This window comes from Mustelus asterias, unplaced genomic scaffold (genome assembly GCF_964213995.1).
Source record: "Mustelus asterias unplaced genomic scaffold, sMusAst1.hap1.1 HAP1_SCAFFOLD_44, whole genome shotgun sequence".
In the NCBI taxonomy this organism is placed as follows: Eukaryota; Metazoa; Chordata; class Chondrichthyes; order Carcharhiniformes; family Triakidae; genus Mustelus; species Mustelus asterias.
Genome location: NW_027590121.1, coordinates 791816 through 817804, shown reverse-complemented (window position 1 = coordinate 817804; position 25989 = coordinate 791816). Strand labels below are relative to the sequence as shown.

The 25989-nt window shown below is 46.5% G+C and overlaps 3 protein-coding genes across 3 annotated transcripts in view; 2 read left to right on the top strand and 1 right to left on the bottom strand.

The window, feature by feature from the left end:
• LOC144483022 (uncharacterized) overlaps positions 1-25989 on the top strand; it is a 1062789-nt gene that overhangs the window by 956069 nt on the left and 80731 nt on the right. The window lies entirely within an intron of this gene.
• LOC144482981 (uncharacterized) lies at positions 3404-9050 on the top strand. Its single transcript, XM_078201809.1, has 3 exons — positions 3404-4242; positions 7593-7599; positions 8550-9050. Exons 1-3 carry the CDS (start codon positions 3404-3406, stop codon positions 9048-9050), a joined length of 1347 nt encoding a protein of 448 aa, XP_078057935.1.
• On the bottom strand, positions 11825-12626 carry LOC144482980 (uncharacterized). The gene has a single exon (XM_078201808.1). It carries the CDS (start codon positions 12524-12526, stop codon positions 11825-11827), a length of 702 nt encoding a protein of 233 aa, XP_078057934.1. The 5' UTR covers positions 12527-12626.

The following is a 25989-nucleotide window of genomic DNA, read 5'->3' as shown; positions in this document are numbered from 1 at the left end:
ACTGGATTAATTGTTGGATTACACAGTGATATGTTACAGAGTAGAAATCCAGGAGAACTGGATTAATTGTTGGATTACACAGTGACATGTTACAGAGTCTTAAAATCTGAAATAAAACAGTCAATGCCACAAATAGTCAACAGGCCCAGCAGCTTCTATGAAGGCAGAAACAGAGTGAAACATACAGCCAAACATCCATATGAATGAGGAGCAGCAGTGGACCATTGGGCCCCTCTGCTGCAGCATTTGACAAGATCCCGACTGATCTGATTGTGGCCAGAACTCCATTTTTCTGTCTCCGCCCCCCCCCCCCCCCCGTCCCCTCTCCCCTCCCCCCACCCCCAAATCCTCTGACTCTCTTGTCAATCAGGAATCCATTTATTCAGCCTTAAAAATATTCAATGACTCTGTCTACACTGCTCTCTGGCGAAGAGAATTCCACAGACCAAAGACCCCCTGAGAGAGAGAGAAAAATCTAGTTCTCTCTGTCCCTAACGTCTCAAGTCCAATGCGCTCCCCAGAGCCACACAAAGAAAATCAGGATAAAAGCAAATTACAGTGAATGCTGGAATCTGAAACCAAAAGAGAAAATGCTGGAAAATCTCAGCAGGTCTGGCAGCATCTGTCAGGAGAGAAAAGAGCTGACGTTTCGAGTCCAGATGACACTTTGTCAAAGACTGACCTCTGAAGAATTGAGAGAGGGAGGTGGAGAAGAACAAAATGTAAGATCCGCAAACTGACAAAATGATTCACGGCCCAAGACCAAAGCGAGTGGTAATGGGACAAGTAAAGACACAAAAGATGTTCTGGATGAGGTGTGAATAGCTGGTGAGCAATAGTCTGAATGTAAAGTAAACAAGAGGGAAATGAGGTGAAAAAAGCAACAACGAAACACAGAACACAATGGGGGCAGAGATTGTGGTGTAAAATTGTTGAGCTCAGTTTTGTTCTGAAGGCGGTAAAGTGTCTCTTTCAGTTGCGAGAAATAATAATATATTTCCCAGTTCCGATGACAGGTCACATTCAGTCTGTTTCTCTCTCCACAGAGGCTGCCTGACTTGTTGAGTATTTCCAGCCAAAAGAGAAAACGCTGGAAAATCTCAGCAGGTTTGGCAGCATCTGTAAGGAGACAAAAAGAGCTGACGTTTCGAGTCCAGGTGACCCTTTTGACGAAAGCAACAACTTGCTTTCATTCATGAGTATTTCCAGCGTTTTCCGTTTTATGTCAAGCAGAGAATGTGTAAGAATTGTCACATCTGGAACAGATGTCTCTTACACAGGACACCCCAGCTCGGGTCTTGGGGGATTAACCGGAGAAGCTTTTTAAACTGAGGAAAGTAACTGCATTTGGGCGCTGACTTTAAACAACGTTAACAAGTCCGGGCTGCTGGAGAAACATTTAGGGATTTGTGAGCAGTCAGTTCCGGCTGGTTTGAAGTGAAATCCTGTCGGTGCTGCGGCAAATCTGAACTCAAACCAGACAAACTGGAACCGCTGGGTTAGAGATTCCGGGTGTTGGGATGTGGAGGCTGGGGGAGGGGGAGATGGCGGGAAAACTCTGAGCCTGACTTCAGACAGGGTGAGCGGGGTAAAGGGGAGGAATGACAGGGTTAATGTGGGAGTCAGGGACAATAGCAGAAGGTGGGAAGCTCTGGAAAGGAGCAATGGGGGTAAAGGCCATGAAAGAATGTTTGTTCAAATGAAGATAAAAGCAAAATACTGCAGATGCTGGAATCTGAAACAGAAACAGAAAATGCTGGAAATCTCAGCGTCTGTGGAGAGAATAGAGTTAATGCTTCCAGTCTGGATGATCACAGATGCTGTCAGACCTGCTGAGGTTTTCCAGCACTTTCTGTTTTTGATTAACTGAAGGTTCAGCTCAGCAGGGAAAGAAGCACCGAACTGAACACACTGAACCCAGGGAGAGGGGGTGACCGAGGATAAGGTACAGGCGCAGCTCAGTGAGGCTCTGCAATGTCCATCAACACATGCACATTCAGACCTTAGAGCGCCAAGGGGGAGGGGAAGGAGAAACTATTTGGGACACAGCAGGAGGTCACCCCTCCCCCCACTCTGGGGTTCCACATCCCTCCCACACCTGGGCAAGGTTGGCTCAAGGTGCAGGAAGCTGCAAGCTGAGAGGCTGAGCTGTGAACTGGGCCGGGTTGGGGGTTTGAGTGACAGTCCTGGGGCTATTTCAGGACAGGAACTGCCACAGATTCCCTCTTTTTCCTGGGACGTTTCAGTGGAGCTGTGTTGGTGAGTGTTTGTAATCTCTGTCTCACTGTCTCGGTAATGGGGGTGGGTTGTAGATTGCTGTGAGTGTTAGACTAAATAACCTCTCCTCATGCTGCCAGTTCCAGTCTGCAGACTCCATTTCTCAGTCCAGTCTGCTGCTCTGTCTCTGTCTCTCTGTACTTTGCTGCAGTGCTCCACATTCTGAGCAGCATCCAGTCCATTGTTATCACCCGAAATTTGCGGCAAACTCCCTTCACTGTGACACAGCGGTTAGCACTGCTGCCTCACAGCGCCAGGGTTCGACTCCAGCCGTGGGTGTGTGACTGTCTGTGTGGAGTTTGCACAGTAAGGGTACAGAATATATTGTTGCGGTTGCAGGCAGGATGAAGAAAAAGGTCAGGATGGGGATTAGCAGAGTAAGTGCGTGGGGTTACTGGGATAGGAGGTGAGCCTGGGAAAGATGCTCTCAGAGTCAGCAGAGACTCGATGGGTAAAATGGCCTCTTTCTGCACTGGAAGGATTCTATGATTAGTGAATTACGGTGAACAACTTTTGAATGGAGGGATTTCTGAGGCGCAGAGCATTGTGGGAAATGTGACCGCCATTAGTCAATGCCTGACTCTAGATGTTTCATTATAGACTGAGGGCAAGTCAGCAAACTGAGCCCTCAATTCTGTTTGTGACTCTGACAGGTTGCCTGGCCTGTTGAATATCTCGAGGATTTGTTCTTTTTGTCCCAGATACAGTCTCTACAGAGTTTCCTGTGTTATTGTTTTATAGCTTCGAATTTGGAAACACAGTTAGGAGCCGGTTTGAATCAGGCTGCGTGTTGGATGCAGAACTCAGTTCCTGGCCTCCTGCGTGTTTTTTTTTACTGTTGCTTCGGTCTGGACTCTGTTCATCATCTGTCTCTATAGGTTCTCTCTCAATCCCCTTTTTTCTGTTTTAAATCAGTTTCACAGGGACTAGAAGGGGACGATTTGCAGTCAGGAAACTGAAAGTAAATATCATATCAGGAACTGCCATCATAACTGAATATCAGTGGATTTTGAACATGGAAGGAAAAAGCACCGTTCACAGTGGAGAGAAACCGTACACGGGTTCTGTGTGTGGACGAGGCTTCAGCCGATCCTCTGGTCTGGCAAAACATAAGTGCAGCCACTCCATGGAAAAACTGTGGAAATGTGTGGACTGTGGGAAGGAATTTAATTACCCATCCCAGCTGGAAACTCATCGGCGCAGTCACACTGGGGAGAGACCGTTCACCTGCTCTGAGTGTGGGAAGAGATTCACTCAGTCATCCAACCTACTTACTCATCAGCGAGTTCACACTGATGAGAGACCTTTTAAATGCTCAGACTGTGGGAAGTGCTTCAAAAGTTCTTGGGAACTGATGTCCCATCAACGTGTTCACACTGATGAGAGACCTTTTAAATGCTCAGACTGTGGGAAGTGCTTCAAAAGTTCTTGGGGACTGATGTCCCATCAACGTGTTCACACTGATGAGAGACCGTTCAGGTGCTCTCACTGTGGAATTGGGTTCCAGCATTCACATAACCTTACTGTACACCAGCGAATTCACACTGGGGAGAGGCCATTCACCTGCTCCGAGTGTGGAAAAGGATTCACTCGGTCATCCCAACTATTGATACACCAGCGTATTCACAATGGGGAGAGACCTTTTAAATGCTCTGACTGTGTGAAGTGCTATAAAAGTTCTGGTGAACTGATGCCCCATCAACGTGTTCACACTGATGAGAGACCGTTCAGGTGCTCTCACTGTGGGACTGGGTTCAGGCGATCATATGATCTCATTCTACACCAGCGCACCCACACTGGGGAAAGGCCATTCACCTGCTCTGAATATGGGAAGGGATTCATTCAGTCCTCCAGTCTGCTGAGACACAAGCGAGCTCATGCTGGGGAGAGACCATTCAGCTGCTCTGAGAGTGGGAAGAGATTCACTCAGTCATCCTACCTGCTTAGACACCAAAGAATTCACCAGTAACCACAGTGATTGGAATCTGCTGTTAATCCTATCCAGGACTGTAATATGTTCATTGCGTTTGTTTTTGTTGATGTTAATGAACTCCAGCCAGTTATACGGTTTAATATTCTGAATAAAAGTCAAATAAATTATCTTTGTGTTCAGTACTGTGAATATTTTTAATATCATCAGCACAACTGAATTCCTTCTGAGTTGCTCTCCCTTTGTCCCTCTCCCATCTTCACCTCCCCGCAAGTGCTCATTGGGAATAAAACTCACAATCTTCTTTGTCACTAAGTTTGAGACAATCCAATCAGCTGCCTCTACTGCTTCTCTCCTTCCCCTAACTCACTGGAACAAACCTCCTCTAACGCTGCCCTTTGTCTGAGCTCTGAACTCTCATCTTTCTGCAGTTTCTCTCCTGCCTCCCCTCATGTCCTCTTAGAGCTCATCTTGCCCATGAGACCCATCTCTTGATCCCTCAATCCTATTCCCACTGAGCTACTGACAGCACAACTTCTCCATATCAGCTGATATTGTCAATATCTTCCTCTCCTTCAAATCCGATATCATCACCCACTTCTCAATAAAATATCTTTGACACATGCCCTTGTAAACTACCATCCCATCTCCCTTTCCTCTCTAAAGTCCTTGAATGTTTTACCTTCCACATATTGTAACTTGTTTTCCCTTTCTCACTGTGTGTAGTAAAGTTTAATTTGTTTGTGCAGAATCTGTGGAATCTTTTGCCTTTATTCACTTGTTAAGTGTTTGAATCTCCACCTTTGTCAATTTTATACAAACTCACCCAAATCTAAAAACTATTTTGTGGGAATTGGGGGAATAGAACAGAAGATGGGTTTCTGCTGCTAAGTTACAATCTCAGCTGATGTTACTTCTGGGCAGGAAGGTCCCAGAATAAAACCCTGGCTCAATTGACCGTAACTTTCCCCACGATCCCCACCTTCTTGGTGCGCTTGGCCATCTTCCCGGATGGAGCAGAGAGGGCGGACATGAAAATACTGACAATAACACAAGATTCCTTCATTCCACACAATCACAGTGGCGAAGTGAGGTAAATGGCCTCTGCCTGGGAGATCACTGAATCCTCAGGCTACTGAAGGGTAATTTTCAAACATAGAAACGTTGGAGGATTGTGCTGCTGGATTTTTCTTGTTCCTATTTTTTTCATATTAACGCAGACAAATCTATTTAGAGAATTGAAACTTGCCTCAGAAATAGCAACAGGCGAACTCGAAGACAAACACATTCACAGAAATGCACTCTCAGACAGACACAGGCAAACTCGCACACACAGACATGCAGACAAAAAAACACTCTGACTTCACAAATACACACACACTCACAACACAGAGACAGGCTGAGACCAATTTCAGTCCAAATAATCTGCTGGGCACTAAAATAATGTGAGAAGTCTCACAACACCAGGTTAAAGTCCAACAGGTTTATTTGGTAGCACAAGCTACTAGCTTTCGGAGCACTGCTCCTTCATCAGGTGACTGGGAGTTCTGTTCACAAACAGGGCATATAAAGACACAAACTCAATTTACAAAATAATTTACATAATTTACATAATCCTGTTCATAAGAGCAGGATATGGTGCTCGACTCAACGATCGACAGTTCTGACGCGCCACAGCGAAAAACCGCACCCACCTCCTCAGAAGACAAACACAGGACATTGTGGAAAGAGTACCCTTCATCGTCCAGTACTTCTCTGGAGCAGAGAAGCTACGACATCGTATCCGGAGCCTTCAACATGTCATTGATGAAGACGAACATCTCGCCAAGGCCATCCGCACACCCTCATTTCTTGCCTTCAAACAACCGCACAATCTCAAACAGACCATTGTCCGCAGCAAACTACCCAGCCTTCAGGAGAACAGTGACCACGACACCACACAACCCTGCCACAGCAACCTCTGCACAACGTGCCGGATCATCGACACGGATGCCATCATCTCACGTGAGAACACCATCCACCAGGTGCACGATACATACACTTGCAACTCGGCCAACGTTGTCTACCTGATACGCTGCAGGGAAGGATGTCCCGAGGCATGGTACATTGGGGAAACCATGCAGACGCTACAACAATGGATGAATGAACACCGCTTGACAATCACCAGGCAAGAGTTTTCTGTTCCTGTTGGGGAGCACTTCAGCGGTCATGGGCATTCGGCCTCTGATCTTTGGGTAAGCGTTCTCCAAGGTGGCCTTCAAGACACACGGCAGTGCAGAGTCGCTGAGCAGAGACTGATAGCCAAGTTCCGCACACATGAGGATGGCCTCAACTGGGATCTTGGGTTCATGTCACACTATCCGTGACCCCCATGACTTGCCTGGGCTTGTAAAATCTCGCTAACTGTCCTGGCTGGAGACAATACACATCTCTTTAACCTGTGCTTAACCCTCTCTCCACTCACATTGCCTGTACCTTTAAGACTTGATTACCTGTAAAGACTCGCATTCCAACCATTATTTTGTAAATTGAGTTTGTGTCTTTATATGCCCTCTTTGTGAACAGAACTCCCACTCACCTGATGAAGGGGCAGTGCTCCGAAAGCAAATGGCTTTTGCTACCAAATAAACCTGTTGGACTTTAACCTGGTGTTGTGAGACTTCTTACTGTGTTTACCCCAGTCCAACACCGGCATCTCCACATCATCACTAAAATAATGACAGAAGCAAATTTGAAACTCAGTGCGTGGGTTTTATTGTGAAATGAGAAAATGTATAAATATATCCTCTCGCTCGGGTTGGTTTGGAATTGATGATTTCTCTGCTGTCTATAAGGTTACTGAACAAATATTAAATTGTAGAGACTGTGAAGTTTGAATTGTAATATCTATTGGTCTAAAATATCTGGGAGCAGCGTGGATGTGATGAAGGCTGGAATACAGACTGGAGGAATGAGGGTGAAACTGCTGTGCAGAGTGAATGGTTCTTGGTGTCGGGAAGGATGGATGGAGAGAGGGAGGGATGGTGAGATGGATGGAAGGAGGGGTGGATGGAGGGAGAGGGATGGATGGAGAGAGGGAGGGATGGTGAGATGGATGGAGGAAGGGATGGATAGGTGAATGTGAGAAGCTGAAGTTTACATTTGAAGAGGTTCTCAGAGTCTTTGAGCAGCTGAACTGCGGAAGCCTTCGTGCAGAGACTGTGCTGCTGCTGTTTCCCCTCCAGTCCACCAGGGTTCGCTGTAACCCTCTCGGCTGCTGCTCTCGCTGGTGTCACCTCTTGCCCGCTCCGGCCCGGCCGCTGTTCCTTGGCGGATGGGAGATCGGAGAGGAATTGGAGAAAGAGGTGGAACAGTAGGGCGCATGCGTAGCCGCCATGTTTGTGAGGGGCAATGTTTTGAAATTCTTCCCAGTGACAGAATTTGAACATCTTGTCCATCAAACTGCTTCACTCTTTCACTTCCAATTTCTTACTGATGAGCAGAACAACAAAATCAGGGCAGCGAAGATAATTTGTATTCATACTGTGTCTTTAACAAAATAAAATAGTCCCAGACATTTCACAAAATTGTTCCAGTTCTTTGAAAAAGGGTAGCACAGTGGTTAGCACTGCTGCCTCACAGCTCCAGTGACCCAGGTTCAACTCGAGCCTCGGGTGACTGTGTCTCCCCGTGTCTGTGAGGGTTTTCATCTGGGTGCTCCTGTTTCCTCTCACAGTCCAATGACGTACAGGCTTGGTGGATTGGCCATGATAAATTGCCCCTTAGTGCCCCAAGATGTGTAGGTTCGGGAAGTAACAGGATATGTGGGGCTCCGGGGATAGGACCTGGGTGCAGAGTCCAGATAAGTTGGCAGGTTTCTTTCCCTGAAGGACCATGAGTGAATCAATTGAATCCAGCAGTTTTCATGGTCACTTTTTCCTGGTGCCGGCCCCACAAATGACCAGATTCATTCAGCTCAATTTCACAACCTGTCTTTGTGCTTTTGTGGGTTCTCTCTCACTCCCTTTTTTCTGTTTTAAATCAATTTCACAGGATTTTAGAAGGGGACGATTTGCAGTTGGGAAACTGAAACCAAACATCACATCAGGGAATGATACAGTCGGCTAATTTATCGTAACCTGAATATTGCCATATTTTAAACATGGAAGAAAAAAGCACCGTTCACAGCGGAGAGAAACCCTACTCGTGTTCTGTGTGTGGTCAGGGATTCAATCGATCATCTGACCTGTCAAAACATAAATGCAGTTATGATGGGGACAAGCTGTGGAAATGTGAGGACTGTGGGAAGGGATTCAATTACCCATCCCAGCTGGAAACTCATCAGCGTGGTCACACCAGGGAGAGGCCGTTCACCTGCTCGGACTGCGGGAAAGGATTCATTAAGTCATCCACCCTGCTGACACACCAGCGCACACACACTGGGCAGAGGCCATTCACCTGCTCTATGTGTGGGATGGGATTCACTCAGTCACCCACGCTGCTAACACACCAGCAAATTCACACTGGGGAGAGGCCATTCACCTGCTCTGACTGTGGGCAGGGATTCACTCACCAATCCACCCTGCTGACACACCAGCGAGTTCACACTGGACAGAGACCATTCACTTGCTCTAGGTGTGGGAAGAGATTCACTCAATCATCAGCACTGCTCAGACACCAGCGAGTTCACACTGGGGAGAGACTGTTCATCTGCAATGATTGTGGGAAGAGATTCACTCAGTCATCCAACCTGCTGACACACCAGCGAGTTCACACTGGGAAGAAACCATTCACGTGTTCTGAGTGTGGGATGGGATTTACTCAGACATCCAACCTGCTGAGACACCAGCAAATTCACAATTAACTCCAGAGATTGGATTGTGTTGTCAATCAGATTGAGAACTGAGCTATATCCATTAGGATCTGATTCTGCTGATGTTAATAAACTTCAGGTCAGTTATAGAGGCTAATATTCTGGACAAAAATCAAATAATTTGTCTTTGATTTGATTTGATTTGTCTTTGAACCCACACAGACATGGAGGAAAGCTGCTGAATTGTCATAAAAACCTAAGTGGTATGCTGATGTCTGTCAAGAAAGGAAATCTGACACCTGGTCTAGAGTGGAGACAGCGAGAAGTAGAAGGGGCCGGGGTGAAGGAGAGGGATTTTATACATCTAGAACTCAATGAGAACTTTGACAGCATCTCCCAAATCCTCAACCTCCACCACCTAGAAGGACCAAGGTAGCAGGTAGATGTGAACGCCATCACCTCCGAGTTTCTCTCCCCCAACTCGCACACAATCCTGACTTGTCTGATATCCAGTACTAAAAGGATTGTATTTGTCGGGTTCTCCGGTTCTCTTTTTGTTTGGGACCGATGTATCTCGTTCTGTCATTCCGCCTTGGTTTCTCTATCTCCCTTTGTCCTGCTTCTGACCGTCTCTGTCTTCACACTGGCTCTATGTTCTTCTGTTTCTCCCCTTTTCCCTAAAGTTCAGGGTTGAGACAATCCGATTTCTTCCACTCTCTCATTTCAACGAGTCCACTCAATTACTCATTATATTATCGCAGCAATAATTGATAACGTTAATAACCAGAACTTAAGGGGTAACATTACGATGGAAAGATTTAAATGCAAATAACTAAAGAATATAGGAAATGAATGTGAATCCAGGGTCATGTTTGCATCTTGTGTTGTTATTTTAGACTAGGCATCTTATCGGAATCTTGGTGGCTCCTTCTTGTTTAAAATGGGCGTTTATAACCACTATTAATTGAATAAAGCGAATCGCCAGCAACAAAATAAAGTTGGGATTATCTCTCATGCATACGTTCAACTGCATCAAATTACATTGCAATAGTAAAAGTACTGCAAGAATAATCCGACATCGTGGCACAGTGGTTAGCCGTGCTGCGTTACAGCGCTGGGGACCTGGGTTCAGTCACTGTCTGTGTGGAGTCTGAAAATTCTCCCTGTGTCTGTGTGAGTTTCCTCCGGGTGCTCCGGTTTCCTCCCGCAGTCCGAAAGATGTGCTGGTAATGTGCATTGGCCATGCTAAAGTTTCCCTAAGTGTATCCGAACAGGCGCCAGAGTATGGCGACTAGGGGATTTTCACATTAACTTCATTGAAGTGTTGATGTGACTGAAAATTTCCAGCATTAAGCCGATGTTTGAATGATCAGTGTCTGTTCCATGGGCTCTCTTCGCTCTGAGATATTTGATATCTTCTGTGTTTTGTTACAGGGATAAATGTTGAAGCTTCAGTGTTTCAAGATCGATCTAAATGAAGCGTTCTGGAAGGACAGAGCATATTGTTGGACTGTAAATACTCGACAGCTGCTTTTCAAACTGTGTTCTGGTGCATCCACTATCCCGGGCAAGCTCTGAGATATTTGATGAAGATACATAGCTCGGGCAATACCGATACGTCTCCGGATTTGTCAGATAGGTTCTCGGCTGCTTTGCACAAAGGAAACAACACTGTTCCTTTAAAAATCGCCAGGGCTCTTCTGCCTGACAGCGCCGTGTATTTCTGTGCCATGGAGTTCACACTGGTGCAGAAATACAGCGAACTCCGCCCAAAAACCCCAGACTGGGGGTTCCGGTTAGAGATCAGCAGAGGGCGCTCCCGCACCGATAAACAGAAACAATTATATCGTGTCCACAGAAAGAGTCACAAGATCATAAATGAAATATCAAATCAAAACAGAACACTCAACCTGAACAGCTGTGCCGCAGTTGGGTTTTTAACTTGCAACTATACTAAAAATACAGTTATGCTTCGTTCACTCATGCTCAGTCCTTTGATGATATTTCCTTGCTCGTGTAATTACTGTGTAGCACTTTCCCCATCTTGACTGTCCGTTTCGAGGTCGCTTTGCTCAAAGGGTCTGTTTGGTCAGAGTATTTTGCTGCCTAACGGACAGTTTATAGAACATATGCATTTCGCAAGGTTGCCATTGTGCTATTTAAAACAATCCCTGGGAACAAGTTACCATCAATGTTCATTCTCATTTTGTATATCTGTGAAATGTTTTCTGACACAATTCGTAAGCCAGGGCTTCCGCCTGACAATAACAAGACCAGGGAATTCATTCCCACCCGTGCCCTTAACAATAAAGTGATTTTCCTAATGGGCACATTGATTAAATCCCAGATTGGGATATTTCTGCTCACTGAAAGGCAGGTCTCCAACATTGGGAAACATGTAAATGACGTGAGAGAATGCAATGACACTAGAACAGATTAATGAGAGTGCGGATTAGATTGAGACTCCTCTGTTTCATCTTCCCTTTTACAGAACGTACAGCAACAATGCGGGAAGGCAGAAGTTGGGTGTTCTGGGGAATTTCAGAGAAGCAATTGTGGAATAAACACATTTAATCTAATTTCCCAATCGCAATTTCAACCTAAAGTTTAAAAGTATTCCGACATGAGAGAGCACTTCAAAAAGGAATTCAGATATGTTGATGATGTGAAAAAGATTCAACACAGTATTAAACACAAAGCTGGTTTATTTTGACTTCTATTCAGAATATTAAACCACACAACTGGCTGGAGTTCATTATCAGCAAAAATCCAATTAACACATTACAGTCATGGATAGGATTAACAGCAGATTCCAATCACTGTGGTTACTTGTGAATTATTTGGTGTCTAAGCAGGTGGAATGCCTGAGTGAATCCCTTCCCACATTCAGAGCAGATGAATGGCCTCTCCCCAGTGTGAACTCGCTGGTGTGTCAGCAGATTGGAGGACTGACTGAATCCCTTCCCACACTGAGAGCAGGTGAATGGCCTTTCCCCAGTGTGGGTGCGCTGGTGTACAATGAGGTTACATGAATGCCTGAACCTAGTCCCACAGTGAGAGCACCTGAATGGTCTCTCGTCAGTGTGAATACGTTGATGGGACATGAGTGCATCAGAACTTTTGTAGCACTTCCCACAGTCTGAGCATTTAAAAGGCCTCTCATCAGTGTGAACCCGCTGATGTGTCAGCAGGTTGGATGACCGAGTGAAGCCCTTCCCACACTCTGAGCAGATGAATGGCCTTTCCCCAGTGTGAATGCGCTGGTGTGACACCAGATTTCCTGACTCAGTAAATCCTTTGCCACACTCAGAGCAGGTGAATGGCCTCTCCCCAGTGTGAATGCGCCAATGAATTTTCAGCTGGAATGGGTAATTGAATTCCTTTCCACAGTCCACACATTTCCACAGTTTTTCCATGGAGTGACTGCACTTGTGTCTCGATAGGCCAGATGATCGGCTGAAGTCTCGTCCACACACAGAACACATGTATGGTTTCTCTCCACTGTGAACGGTGCGTTTTCCTTCCATGTTCAAAATCCACTGATATTCAGTTACGATAAATGAGATGACTGTCAGATTCTGATATGATATTTATTTCTTGTTTCCTCACTGCAAATCGTCTCATCCTAGTTCCTGTGAAATTGATTTGAAACAGAGAAAAAGTGGATTGAGAGAGAGCCCACAGAGACAGGTTATAAATAGAGTTCAGACTGAAGCAACAATAACAAAAACACTCAAAGAACAATACAGCACAGGAACAGGCCCTTCGGCCCTCCAAGCCCGCGCCGCTCCCCGGTCCAGGATTGAATCCTGAATCCAGGATCCCCGCCCAATTTTCCAGCCTATCTACATCCTAATATCCTATCCACCGAGCTGTCCCTCACAGCTACGATGCTTTGTTCATCACAACCTATTAACTCACCCCCACCCCCCCATTCCAGACCATGTGATCTCCAGGGAGAGGCGAAAACCCAGAGTGAAAACCCCAGGGCCAATATGGGGAAAAAAATCTGGGAAATTCCTCTCCGACCCCCTGAGGCGATCGAAACGAGTCCAGGAGATCACACTGGCCCTGATCAGAAAATGCTTCCCAACCCTATTCATTTCCACTTCTGTTTTACAAACACCATATGAATTCCCTGCCCCCGAGACAGGTTCCCAACTATCCGCAGTCTCGCTCTGTACTGGCACCAGCAAGATGATCATAGAATGAAGCCTTGAAATGAGAAACAAAGAACAATTAGCCCGCGCCGCTCCCTGGTCCAAACTAGACCACTCTTTTGTATCCCTCCATTCCCACTCCGTTCATATAGCTGTCTAGATAAGTCTTAAACGTTCCCAGTGTGTCCGCCTCCACCACCTTGCCCGGCAACACATTCCAGGCCCCCACAACCCTCTGTGTAAAATATGTCCTTCTGATATCTGTGTTAAACCTCCCCACCTTCACCTTGAACCTATGACCCCTCGTGAACGTCACCACCGACCCGGGGAAAAGCTTCCCACCGTTCACCCTATCTATGCCTTTCATAATTTTATACACCTCTATTAAGTCTCCCCTCATCCTCCGTCTTTCCAAGGAGAACAACCCCAGTTTCCCCAATCTCTCCTCATAACCAAGCCCCTCCATACCAGGCAACATCCTGGTAAACCTCCTCTGTACTCTCTCCAAAGCCTCCACGTCCTTCTGGTAGTGTGGCGACCAGAACTGGACGCAGTCTTCCAAATGCGGCCGACTGCGTCCAGTTCTGGTCGCCATAGGAGGCCAGGGACTGAGTTCTGCATCCAACACGCAGCCTGATTCAAACTGGCTCCGAACTAGTCAGCCTGTGTTTCTAATCTCGATACAATAAAACAATAGAACATAGAAACCCTACAGTGCAGAAAGAGGCCATTTGGCCCATCAAGTCTGCACCGACCACAATCCCACCCAGGCCCTACCCCATATCCCTCCATATTTACCCACTAATCCCCCTAACCTACATGTACTGGAACAAAACTCTGTAGAGATTGTATCTGGAATAAAGAGAATAAATCTTGGAGATATTCAGCAGTGATGTGGAGATGCTGGCATTGGACTGGGGTAAACAGTGTAAGAAGTCTCACAACACCAGGTTAAAGTCCAACAGGTTTATTTGGTAAAAAAATCCATTAGCTTTCGGAGTGCTGCTCCTTCATCAGGTGAGTGGGAGTTTTTCACAAACAGGGCATATAAAGACACAAACTCAATTTACAAAATAATGATTGGAATGCGAGACTTTACAGGGGATCAAGTCTTAAAGGTACAGACAATGTGAGTGGAGAGAGGGTTAAGCACAGGTTAAAGAGATGTGTATTGTCTCCAGACAGGACAGTTCATGAGATTTTGCAAGTCCAGGCAAGTCGTGGGGATTACAGATAGTGTGACATGACCCCAAGATCCCGGTTGGGGCCGTCCTCATGTGTGCGGAACTTGGCTATCAGTCTCTTCTCAGTGACTCTGCGCTGTCGTGTGTCGTGAAGGCCGCCTTGGAGAATGCTTACCTGAAGATCATCGGCCTCTGATCTTCGGGTAAGCGTTCTCCAAGGTGGCCTTCATGACACATGACAGCGCAGAGTCGCTGAGCAGAGACTGATAGCCAAGTTCCGCACACATGAGGACGGCCTCACCCAGGATCTTGGGGTCATGTCACACTATCTGTAATCCCCACGACTTGCCTGGACTTACAAAATCTCATGAACTGTCCTGTCTGGAGACAATACACACCTCTTTAACCTGTGCTTAACCCTCTCTCCACTCACATTGTCTGTACCTTTAAGACTTGATTACCTGTAAAGACTCGCATTCCAATAATTATTTTGTAAATTGAGTTTATGAAAAGAACTCCCACTCACCTGACGAAGGAGCAGCGCTCCGAAAGCTAGTGGATTTTGCTACCAAATAAATCTGTTGGACTTTAATCTGGTGTTGTGAGACTTCTTATGATATTCAGCAGGCCAGGCAGTCTCTGAGGAGTGACAAACAGAATTGAGAGCTCAGGTTGCTGACTTGCCCTCAGACTGCAATGAAACATTTAGAGTCAGGCACTGACTAATGGCGGTCACAATTCCCACAATGCTCTGCGCCCCAGAAACCCCTCTATTCAATGGTTGTTCACCGTAATTCACTAATCACAGAATCCTTACAACACAGAAGGAGGCCATTGGACCCATTGAGTGTGGACTGAACTTACGGCTGAGCACCTTTCCCAAGCACGCCCCCTATCCCTGTAACCTCACGCATTTTCCCTGTTAATCCCCCGACTGACCTTTCTCTTCACCCTACCGGTAACTGCAACAATATGTTCTGCACCCTACGTTTTTCCTTTCCCCCATGTACTTTCTCAACGTACGTTTTGCCTGCATAGTACGGAAGAAATATTACTTCTCACTCTATTCCAGTACATGTGACAATAATAAATCAGATTAGAACCTATACATGGTGGGACACTAAGGGACAATTGTAAGCATGGTCAATCCACTTAACCTGCACATCTTTGGACGGTGGAAGGAAACCGGAGCACCCGGAGGAAACCCACGCAGACACGGGGACAATGCACAAACTCCACACAGACAGTGACCCGAGGCTGGCATTGAACCCGGGTCCCTGGCGCTGTGAGGCAAAAATGTTAACCAGTGAAGGCAGTTTGCCGCTTTTTCCAGGCGATAACAATGGGCTGGATGTTGCTCAGAACGTGGAGCACTGCAGCAAAGTACAGAGAGACAGAGACAGAGCAGCAGACTGGGCTGAGAAATGGAATCTGCAGACCGAAACTAGCTGAGGACAGGTTATCTCGTCAACACGCACAGCAATGTACAACCCACCCCCATTACCAAGACAGCGAGACAGAGGTTACACTAAAATATTTATAGGATCAAGAGAAACCAGAGTGCACCAACACTCACCAACACAGCTCCACGGAAAAAAGGGAGAATCTGTGGCAGTTCCTGTCCTGATATAGCCCCAGGGCTGTCACTCAAAGCCCCAACCCCGTCCAGTTCACAGCTCAGCCTCTCAGCTTGCAGCTTCCTGCACCTTGAGCCAACCCTGTCCAGGTGTGGGAGGGATGTGGAACCACAGAGTGGGGGGAGGGGTGACCTCCTGCTGTGTCCCAAATAGTCTCTCCTTCCCCTCCCCCTTGGCGCTCTAAGCTCTCAATGTGGATGTGTTGATGGACATTGCAGAGCCTCACTGAGCTGCGCCTGTACCTTATCCTGGGTCACCTCTTCCCCTGGGTTCAGTGTGTGTGAACTCGCTGCTTGTTTACCTGCTGAACCTTCAGTTAATCAAAAACAGAAAGTGCTGGAAAACCTCAGCAGGTCTGATCACATCTGTGATCATCCAGACTGGAAGCATTAACTCCATTCTCTCTCCACAGATGCTGTCAAACCTGCTGAGATTTTCCAGCATTTTCTGTTTATGTTTCAGATTCCAGCATCCGCAGTGTTTTGCTTTTATCTTCATTTAAACAAACATTCTGTGAAGGCCTTTACCCCCATTGCTCTTTTCCAGAGATTCCCACCTTCTGCTATTGCCCCTGAATCCCACATTAACTGTCACTCCTCCCCTTTACCCCACTCACCCTGTCTAAACTCAGGCTCAGAGTTTTACCGCCATCTCCCCCTCCCCCAGCCTCCACATCCCAACACCCGGAATCTCTAACCCAGCGGTTCCAGTTTGTCTGGTTTGAGTTCAGATTTGCCGCAGCACCGACAGGATTTCACTTCAAACCAGCCGGAACTGACTGCTCACAAATCCCTAAATGTTTCTCCAGCAGCCCGGGCTGGTTAACGTTGTTTAAAGTCAGCGCCCAAATGCAGTTACTCTCCTCAGTTTAAAAAAACTTCTCCGTTTAATCTAAGGTATTATTCGCGCCAGACACAAATATAAAACAGTGAACATTATCCCCCCACCCTGACCCGAGCTGGAGTGTCCCGAGGAAGAGACATCTGTTCCGGGTGTGACAATTCTTACACATTCTCTGTGACATAAAACAGAAAACGCTGGGAATACTCATGAATGAAAGCAAATTGTTGCTTTTGTCAAGAGAGTCATCTGGACTCGAAACGGCAGCTCTTTTCTCTATTTACCGATGCTGCCAGACCTGCTGAGATTTTCCAGCATTTTCTGTTTTGGCTGGAAACACTCAACAAGTCAGGCAGCCTCTGTGGAGAGAGAAACAGACTGAATGTGACCTGTCATCGAACTGGGAAATATATTTCCCGCAACTGAAAGAGGTATCTTACAACCTTCGGAACAAAACTGAGTTCAACAATTTTACACCACATTCTCTGCCCCCTTTGCGTTCTGTGTTTCGTTGTTGCTTTTTTCACCTCTTGTTTTCTTTACTTCGTATTCAGACTGCTGCTATTCACACCTCATCCAGAACATCTTTTGTGACTTTACTTGTCCCATTACCACTCGCTTTGGTATTGAGCCGTGAATCATTTTGTCAGTTTGCAGACCTTTCATTTTGTTCTTCTCCATCTCCCTCTCTCCCTCCTTCACAGGCCTGGCTTTCTCTGGGTGGCACTGGAGAGCGAACTAGACTTGAGATGTTTGAGACAGAGAGATTGAAATGTTTTTTTCTCTCAGAGGGTCTTTGGTTTCTCTTCCCCAGAGAGCAGTGAAGACAGAGTCATTGAATGTTTTTAAGACTGAGTAAATGGATAAAAGCAAATTACTGCGGATGCTGGAATCTGAAACCAAAAGAGAAAATGCTGGAAAATCTCAGCAGATCTGGCAGCATCTATAAAGTGAGAAAAGAGTGGACGTTTCGACTCCAGATGACCCTTTGTCAAAGCTAAAAGGCATAGAAAGTGGGAGATATTTATACTGCAGGGTGAGGGAATGAAAAATGAGTCACAGCCACAGAAACTCGGGTAAAGAGCTGCTAATTGCAGTCCATCGAGAGAATAAAGGGTGTGAATGGCCAACGGCAGAGAAGCTGAAATCAGCTGTGACAGATGAAGATGTGGGGGGAGGGGTAGAGGGAATGGGAAGAAGAGAGGTAAAATGGGAAAAGGGGGGAAGGGAAATAAAAGGGGGAGAAAAGGTAAGGAAAGGATGGAGGTAGACAGGAAAGTGGAGTTGTGGTCGCAATCAGATCAGCCAGGATCTTATCAAATGCTGGAGCAGAGGGGCCACTGCTGCTCCGGATTCATGTGGGTGTTTGACTGTATGTTTCACTCTGTTTCTGTCTCCACAGAAGCTGCCGGGCCTGTTGACTATTTGGGGCTTTGACTATTTTTATTTCAGATTTGAAGCATCTGCAGGATATTCTGTCCATGCAAACCCAACACACCTTTCATTGTTTAATGCAGAGCAGTGCATGTGCACGGTGCTCCCTGTCAACAGGAGAGAATGTTGTGAATTCCTATCCTGGATTGACTGGGATGGATTTTGTAAATTAATTTTATCTGGGTTAGAAGGGAAGGATTTACACACACAAAATTCAAAACCCTGTTTCTTATTTCAATATTGGATATATGAGTCGCTGGTAAGGTCGCTGCATTTCAAACAGAGCTTGCGAGTGTTTTGAAGTGTTTTCTTTAAAAGTCCCCTTCACTCCTGTGCTACTCAGGAGAAGATTTCACATTCACATTCTCCAGGATAGAGGGGTAAGAGAACGGGCGGCACAGTGGCACAGTGTTCAGCACCACTGCCTCACAGCACCAGGGAAATCATAGAAGCCCTACAGTACAGAAAGAGGCCATTTGGCCCATCGAGTCTGCACCAACCACAATCCCACCCCACCCCTACCCCCTTATCCCTACATATTTACCCGCTAATCCCTCTAACCTACGCATCTCAGGACACTAAGGGGCAATTTTAGCATGGCCAATCAACCTAACCCGCACATTTTTGGACTGTGGGAGGAAACCGGAACACCCGGAGGAAACCCACGCAGACACGAGGAGAATGTGCAAACTCCACACACAGGGGGCCCAGGTTCAATTCTGGCCTCGGGTCACTGTCTGTGTGGAGTTTGCACATTCTCCCCGTGTCTGCGTGGGTTTCCTCCAGGTGCCCTGGTTTCCTCCCACAGTCCAAAGATGTGTGGGCTAGGTTGATTGGCTGTGCTAAATTGCCCCTTAGTGTCAGGGGGATTAGCAGGGTAAATATGTGGCGTTACAGGAATAGGGCCTGGGTGGGATTGTGGTCGGTACACACTCGATGGGTCAAATGGCCTCCTTCTGCACTGTAGGGATTCTATGATTCAGACCAATTGCAGGTGTAGCTTTCTTCCCACCTCACTCTCACAGACTCCAGTGAAGACAGTGTGGAAAGGCTTTGGGACAAGATCAGATCTGTGATGCAGTGAACACCCACTCAGCTCATCGGGTTTGAATTGCTCAGGCCGTCACACTGGCTCAACAAGAATGACAAAGAAATGAGCAAAATCAGAAAGTGTCTCTGGATTGAATGGAGTAGTATTCCTCCTATTGAACCATTCACACTGATGTATCACTGACTGTACCTGTACCAGCTCTCTAACCTGACACATAATCATATTATATGGATAAGTGGGCATAGCCTTTAGGTGTTGGTCTGTTAACTACAAGGGAACCATTTTCTTTAATTGATTCATGGACATGGGCAGCGCTGGCTGGCCAGCATTTATCGCCCATCCCCAGCTGCCCTTGAGAAGGTGGCGGTGAGCTGCCTTCTTGAAACCCTGCAGTCCATGTGCTGTGGGTTCACCCACAATGCCGTTAGGGAGGGAATTCCAGGATTATGACCCGGTGACTGTGAAGGAACGGTGATACATTTCCAATTTAGGATGGTGAATGGCTTGGAGGGAACTTGCAGGTGGTGGTATTCCCATGTATTTTCTGCCCTTCCGATGAAGGGTCATCTGGACTCAAAGCATTGGGTCTATTCACTCCCCCCAGGTGCTGTCCGACCTGCTGAGATTTTCCACCATATTCTGTTTTTGTTTCACATTCCTGCATCGGCAGTATTTTGCTTTTATCTTCTGTCCTTGTCCTTTTAGATGGAAGTGGTTGTGGCTTTGGAAGGTGCTGCCTCAGGAGCCTTGGTGAATTGCTGCAGTGCATCTTCCTTTAGCAATATACTATATCATCTCTCTGGCTTGTTCCACCAACCAAGATCCATACATTATACATTCAGTAGATTCACTTAATACAATTTTACTTTCTTTAATAATTTGATTGATCATTTGTACGTGAGACTTTAGGGCCTGACCATATGTTGTAAATGTGTGGTTAAGTTCCGACCTTAAGAGTGGCTAAGTTAATGGTATTAACAACCCTGGTGTTAAAAGCTGTTGCAGCATCATTCATTATACTCCGTTACCTGTCTGACATTTTGGATATCATTCCCCTTCCTAATGTGGTTTTGGATAACATCCAGATGAAGATGCTGAGGGGGATTGAGCTTCCATCTTAACGTCCTCCTGATACAATAGCCATGGTACAGGTGCACTTTTCACTTCTTTTTCATCATTGTCCCAGGTCCGCAGCATATTCTTCACCGTGTACGTAACAGTCCTGATCCTTCTCAGCTTCTTCCGTTATCTGGGACTCTGAGCTTCACCGAGTTATGAGAAAACCATTTGACTTTTTAGCAAAAACGTTTATTATTTTATTTGTGCCACAAATAGGCTTATATTAACACTGCAATGAAGTTCCTGTGAAAATCCGTGCCTGTTCAGGTACACTGGGGGAGAATTTAGTATGGCCAATTCAACTAACCAGCACGTCTTTCGGACTGTGGGAGGAAACTGGAGCACCCGGAGGAAACCCACGCAGACACGCGGTGAAAGTGCAAACTCCGCATATAGTACCCAAGCCAGGAATTGAACCCGGGTCCCTGGCGCTGTGAAGCAGCAATGCTAACCACTGTGCCCCACCATGCCGCCCGTTTGCATATTCAATACAACTGACCTTATCCACTGTAGTGTATGGTCCCTTATACAGGGGTCCAAACACATCTCCCTTTGCACAATTTCTTACCCTCACTTGGTCTCCACACTCATGTGGTTCGATGGGGCTAATAGGGACCTACTCCAGATACTCATGAGAACCAGTGGAAGTTCTTCAATCCACTTTGTGCTGTTCCATCCAGTTATTTTCTGAGAACGAGCTTCATGTGCGGTTCATTCTTTCGACAATTCCCAGCAATTGGTGTGAGTTATTTGCCATCTCCCTCCTTTCAATTTTCCAATTAAACAAAAGCACGGAGGAACAAACCGTTCTCTGGAGCATTCCACATTGCAATGACTCAGCCAAAGTCAACTTCCCAACCCATCAGCAACTTCTTTTCATACAGAATAAATTGTTGTTCCCTTTGAAATTTGCTATTCTTGTATCTGTCATGTAAAGTGAAAAAGCTTCTGCAGCATGTCTCATTTTATTTGACTCAAGTTGGAAGGGGTGGGATGGAGGAAGAGTTCTTCGAATGCTGTCGGGATAGTTACCTTGAACAGTATGTTACAGAACCGACGAGGGAACGAGTTATCTTAGATCTGGTAATGTGTAACGAGGTAGGTAGAACTAAGGATGTTCTTGTGAAGGATCCTCTTGGGTCAAGTGATCACAATATGGTCGAATTTCTGATATAAATGGAAGAGGAGAAAGTAGGGTCCCACACCACTGTCCTCTGTTTGAACAGAGGGAAGTACGATAGGATGAGGGCTGAATTGGCTAAGGTGGACTGGGAGAGCAGACTGGTAGGTAGGACAGCTGAGGAACAGTGGAGGATTTTTAAGGAGATCCTTTTCAGTACTCAGCAACAATATATTCCGGTGATAAAAAAGGGCTGTAAAAAAAGGGATAACCAGCCGTGGATAACGAAGGAAATTAAGGAGAGTATTAAATTAAAGACCGATGCGTACAGAGTGGCCAAAAATAGTGGAGAATTGGAAGATTGGGAAAACTTTCAGAAACAACAAAGAACGACTAAGAAAGTGATAAAGAAAGGAAAGATAGGTTATGGAGCTAGGCTAGCTCTAAATATAAAAAATGATAGTAAAAGCTTTTACAAATATATAAAAAGGAATAGAGTGGCAAGAGTGAATGTTAGACGCTTGGAGGATGAGAGGGGGGATTTAATAGTGGGAAATGAGGAAATGGCTGAAACTTTAAATAAGTTTTTTGTGTCGGTCTTAACGGTGGAAGACACAAATAGTTTACCGAATATTAACGATAGAGGGTTGGTAGGAGGAGAGGTACTCAATAAAATTAATGTTACCAGGGAGGCAGTGCTTGGTAGACTAACAGGACTGAAGGTGGACAAGTCCCCGGGCCCGGATGGAATGCATCCCAGGGTACTGAAAGAAATGTCAGAGGTAATAGTGGATGCGTTAGGGGTTATTTATCAAATTTCGTTGGATTCTGGGGTAGTGCCGGCGGATTGGAAAACGGCTAATGTTACGCCGCTGTTTAAAAAAGGAAATAGACAAAAGGCGGGTAACTACAGGCCGGTTAGCTTAACGTCTGTAGTTGGGAAAATGCTGGAATCCATCATTAAAGAGGAAATAGCAGGCCATCTGGATAAGAATGGTTCAATTAAGCAGACGCAGCATGGATTCATGAGGGGAAAGTCGTGCTTGACGAACTTGTTGGATTTTTATGAAGATGTGACTAGTGCGGTTGACGGAGGGGAACCGGTGGATGCGGTGTTTTTGGATTTCCAAAAGGTGTTTGATAAGGTGCCTCACAAAAGGTTGCTGAAGAAGATTGGGTCACACGGAGTGGGGGGTAGGGTGTTAGCGTGGATTGGAGATTGGCTATCAGACAGGAAGCAGAGAGTCGGAATAAATGGGTGCTTTTCTGGTTGGCAGACGGTAACTAGTGGCGTGCCGCAGGGATCGGTACTGGGGCCTCAACTATTTACCATTTATATAGACGATCTGGAGGAGGGGACTGAGTGTAGGGTAACAAAGTTTGCAGACGACACAAAGTTAAGTGGAAAAGTGAATCGTGTGGAGGGCGGAGAAGGGCTGCAGAGAGATTTGGACAGGCTGAGTGAGTGGACGAGGATCTGGCAGATGTGAGGTTATTCTCTTTGGAGGAAATAATAGCAAATTGGATTATTATCTAAATGGAAAAAAATTACAACATGCTGCTGTGCAAAGGGACCTGGGGGTCCTTGTGCATGAGACGCAACAACCCAGTCTGCAGGTGCAACAGGTGATCAAGAAGGCAAATGGGATGTTGGCCTATATCGCAAGGGGGATAGGATATAAAAGCAGAGATGTCTTGCTGCATCTGTGCAGGGCATTGGTGAGGCCGCAGCTGGAATACTGTGTGCAGTATTGGTCCCCTTATTTGCGGAAGGCTATATTGGCCTTGGAGGGAGTGCAGAGAAGGTTCACCAGGTTGATACCAGAGATGAGGGGTGTTGATTATGAGGAGAGACTGAACAGATTGGGTTTGTACTCGTTGGAATTTAGAAGGCTGAGGGGGGATCTTATAGAGACCTATAAGATAATGAAGGGGCTGGATAGGGGAGAGGTGGAGAGATTCTTTCCACTTAGAAAGGAAGCTAGAACTGGAGGGCACAGCCTCAAAATAAAGGGGGGTCAGCTTAGGACAGAGTTGAGGAACATAGAACATAGAACATAGAACATTACAGCGCAGAACAGGCCCTTCGGCCCACGATGTTGCACCGACCAGTTAAAAAAAAAACTGTGACCCTCCAACCTAAACCAATTTCTTTTCGTCCATGAACCTATCTACGGATCTCTTAAACGCCCCCAAACTAGGCGCATTTACTACTGATGCTGGCAGGGCATTCCAATCCCTCACCACCCTCTGGGTAAAGAACCTACCCCTGACATCGGTTCTATAACTACCCCCCCTCAATTTAAAGCCATGCCCCCTCGTGCTGGATTTCTCCATCAGAGGAAAAAGGCTATCACTATCCACCCTATCTAAACCTCTAATCATCTTATATGTTTCAATAAGATCCCCTCTTAGCCGCCGCCTTTCCAGCGAAAACAATCCCAAATCCCTCAGCCTCTCCTCATAGGATCTCCCCTCCATACCAGGCAACATCCTGGTAAACCTCCTCTGCACCCTCTCCAAAGCCTCCACATCCTTCCTGTAATGTGGGGACCAGAACTGCACACAGTACTCCAAGTGCGGCCGCACCAGAGTTGTGTACAGTTGCAACATAACGCTACGACTCCTAAATTCAATCCCCCTACCAATAAACGCCAAGACACCATATGCCTTCTTAACAACCTTATCTACTTGATTCCCAACTTTCAGGGATCTATGCACACATACACCTAGATCCCTCTGCTCCTCCACACTATTCAAAGTCCTCCCGTTAGCCCTATACTCAACACAACTGTTATTCCTACCAAAGTGAATTACCTCACACTTCTCCGCATTAAACTCCATCCGCCACCTCTCGGCCCAACTTTGCAACCTGTCTAAGTCTTCCTGCAGACTACGACACCCTTCCTCACTGTCTACCACACCACCGACTTTGGTGTCATCAGCAAATTTGCTAATCCACCCAACTATACCCTCATCTTCTCTCAGAGGGTGGCGAATCTCTGGAATTCTCTTCCCACTGAAGTGGTGGAGGTTACCTCGTTGAATATGTTTAAATCACGGATAGATGGATTCCTGATCGGTAAGGGAATTAGGGGTTATGGGGATCAGGCGGGTAAGTGGAACTGATCCACTTCAGATCAGCCATGATCTTATTGAATGGCGGGGCAGGAGCGTGGGGCTAGATGGCCTACTCCTGCTCCTATTTCTTATGTTCTTATGAACAAACAATTCTAGTTTCTCTGGAACATTTTTTCCGCTTGTTCCCCCAAATCTGCATCTCCTCGTCCCACACACTCTCCCTCCTCCCTGGGCTGAAGTCCAAATCTATCTCACCATCTCCACCATTCTTTTCCTCCACTCCCAGTTTTCTCCCTCCCTTTCCTCTGTCTGGGTTCAGTTCTGATGTGGAAATGCCGGCATTGGACTGGGGTAAACCCAGTAAGGAGTCTAACACCACCAGGTTAAAGTACAACAGGTTTATTTGGTAGCAAATGCCACTAGCTTTTGGAGTGCTGCTCCTTCGTCAGATGGAGTGGAAATCTGCTCTCAAACAGGGCACAGAGCCCTCCGAAAGCTAATGGTATTTGCTACCAAATAAACCTGTTGGACTTTAACCTGGTTTTGTTAGACTCCTTACTGGGTTCAGGTCTCCAGCTCCTGTCTGCAGACTGACAATAATACCAATGGGTCTTATTGGAGGTGTTGGGGCCTCCAGAGGGTGTTTGTGAATCCTCCCCGCCCACCTCCCAGGGTTTCCTTCCTTCCCAGAGATCAGAGTCCTCATTGATTTGAGGCCAAAGTGTAACCTCTTATTTATTGTCCCCCTCCCCCATCCTCTGATGTGAACCATCCTCCAGTGGCTGAGCCAGGATGGGGCCGTTAACCTGGGCCTGTTCCCGGGAGGGAAAAGCCCCGCAGAAATCAAATGAAATCATAGAAACCCTACAGTGCAGAAGGAGGCCATTCGGCCCATCGAGTCTGCACCGACCACAATCCCACCCAGGCCCTACCCCCACATATTTACCCACTAATCCCTCTAACCTACACATCTCAGGACTCTAAGGGGCAATTTTTAACCTGGCCAATCAACCTAACCCGCACATCTTTGGACTGTGGGAGGAAACCGGAGCACCCGGAGGAAACCCACGCAGACACGAGGAGAATGTGCAAACTCCACACAGACAGTGACCCAATCCGGGAATCGAACCCAGGTCCCTGGAGCTGTGAAGCAGCAGTGCTAACCACTGTGAAACCAGGGAGCTGACAATGATTCTGAAGGGTTTGCGGATCCACAAAGTGTTTCCAAATCCTCCCAGCCACCGCCTAACGCTGACTCCGCTTCTCCGGGACAAACAAGCGCCAAGGACAGCAATGACACTGCGCATGCTCCACATCACATTGCCCGGGGACTGATTGACGGCAGCTCCGGACCAATAGGAAGA

Coding starts and splice junctions, on each gene's coding strand:
- LOC144482981 (XM_078201809.1), top strand. CDS start 3,404: ATGGAAAAACTGTGGAAATGTGTGGACTGTGGGAAGGAATTTAATTAC.
- LOC144482980 (XM_078201808.1), bottom strand. CDS start 12,526: ATGGAAGGAAAACGCACCGTTCACAGTGGAGAGAAACCATACATGTGT.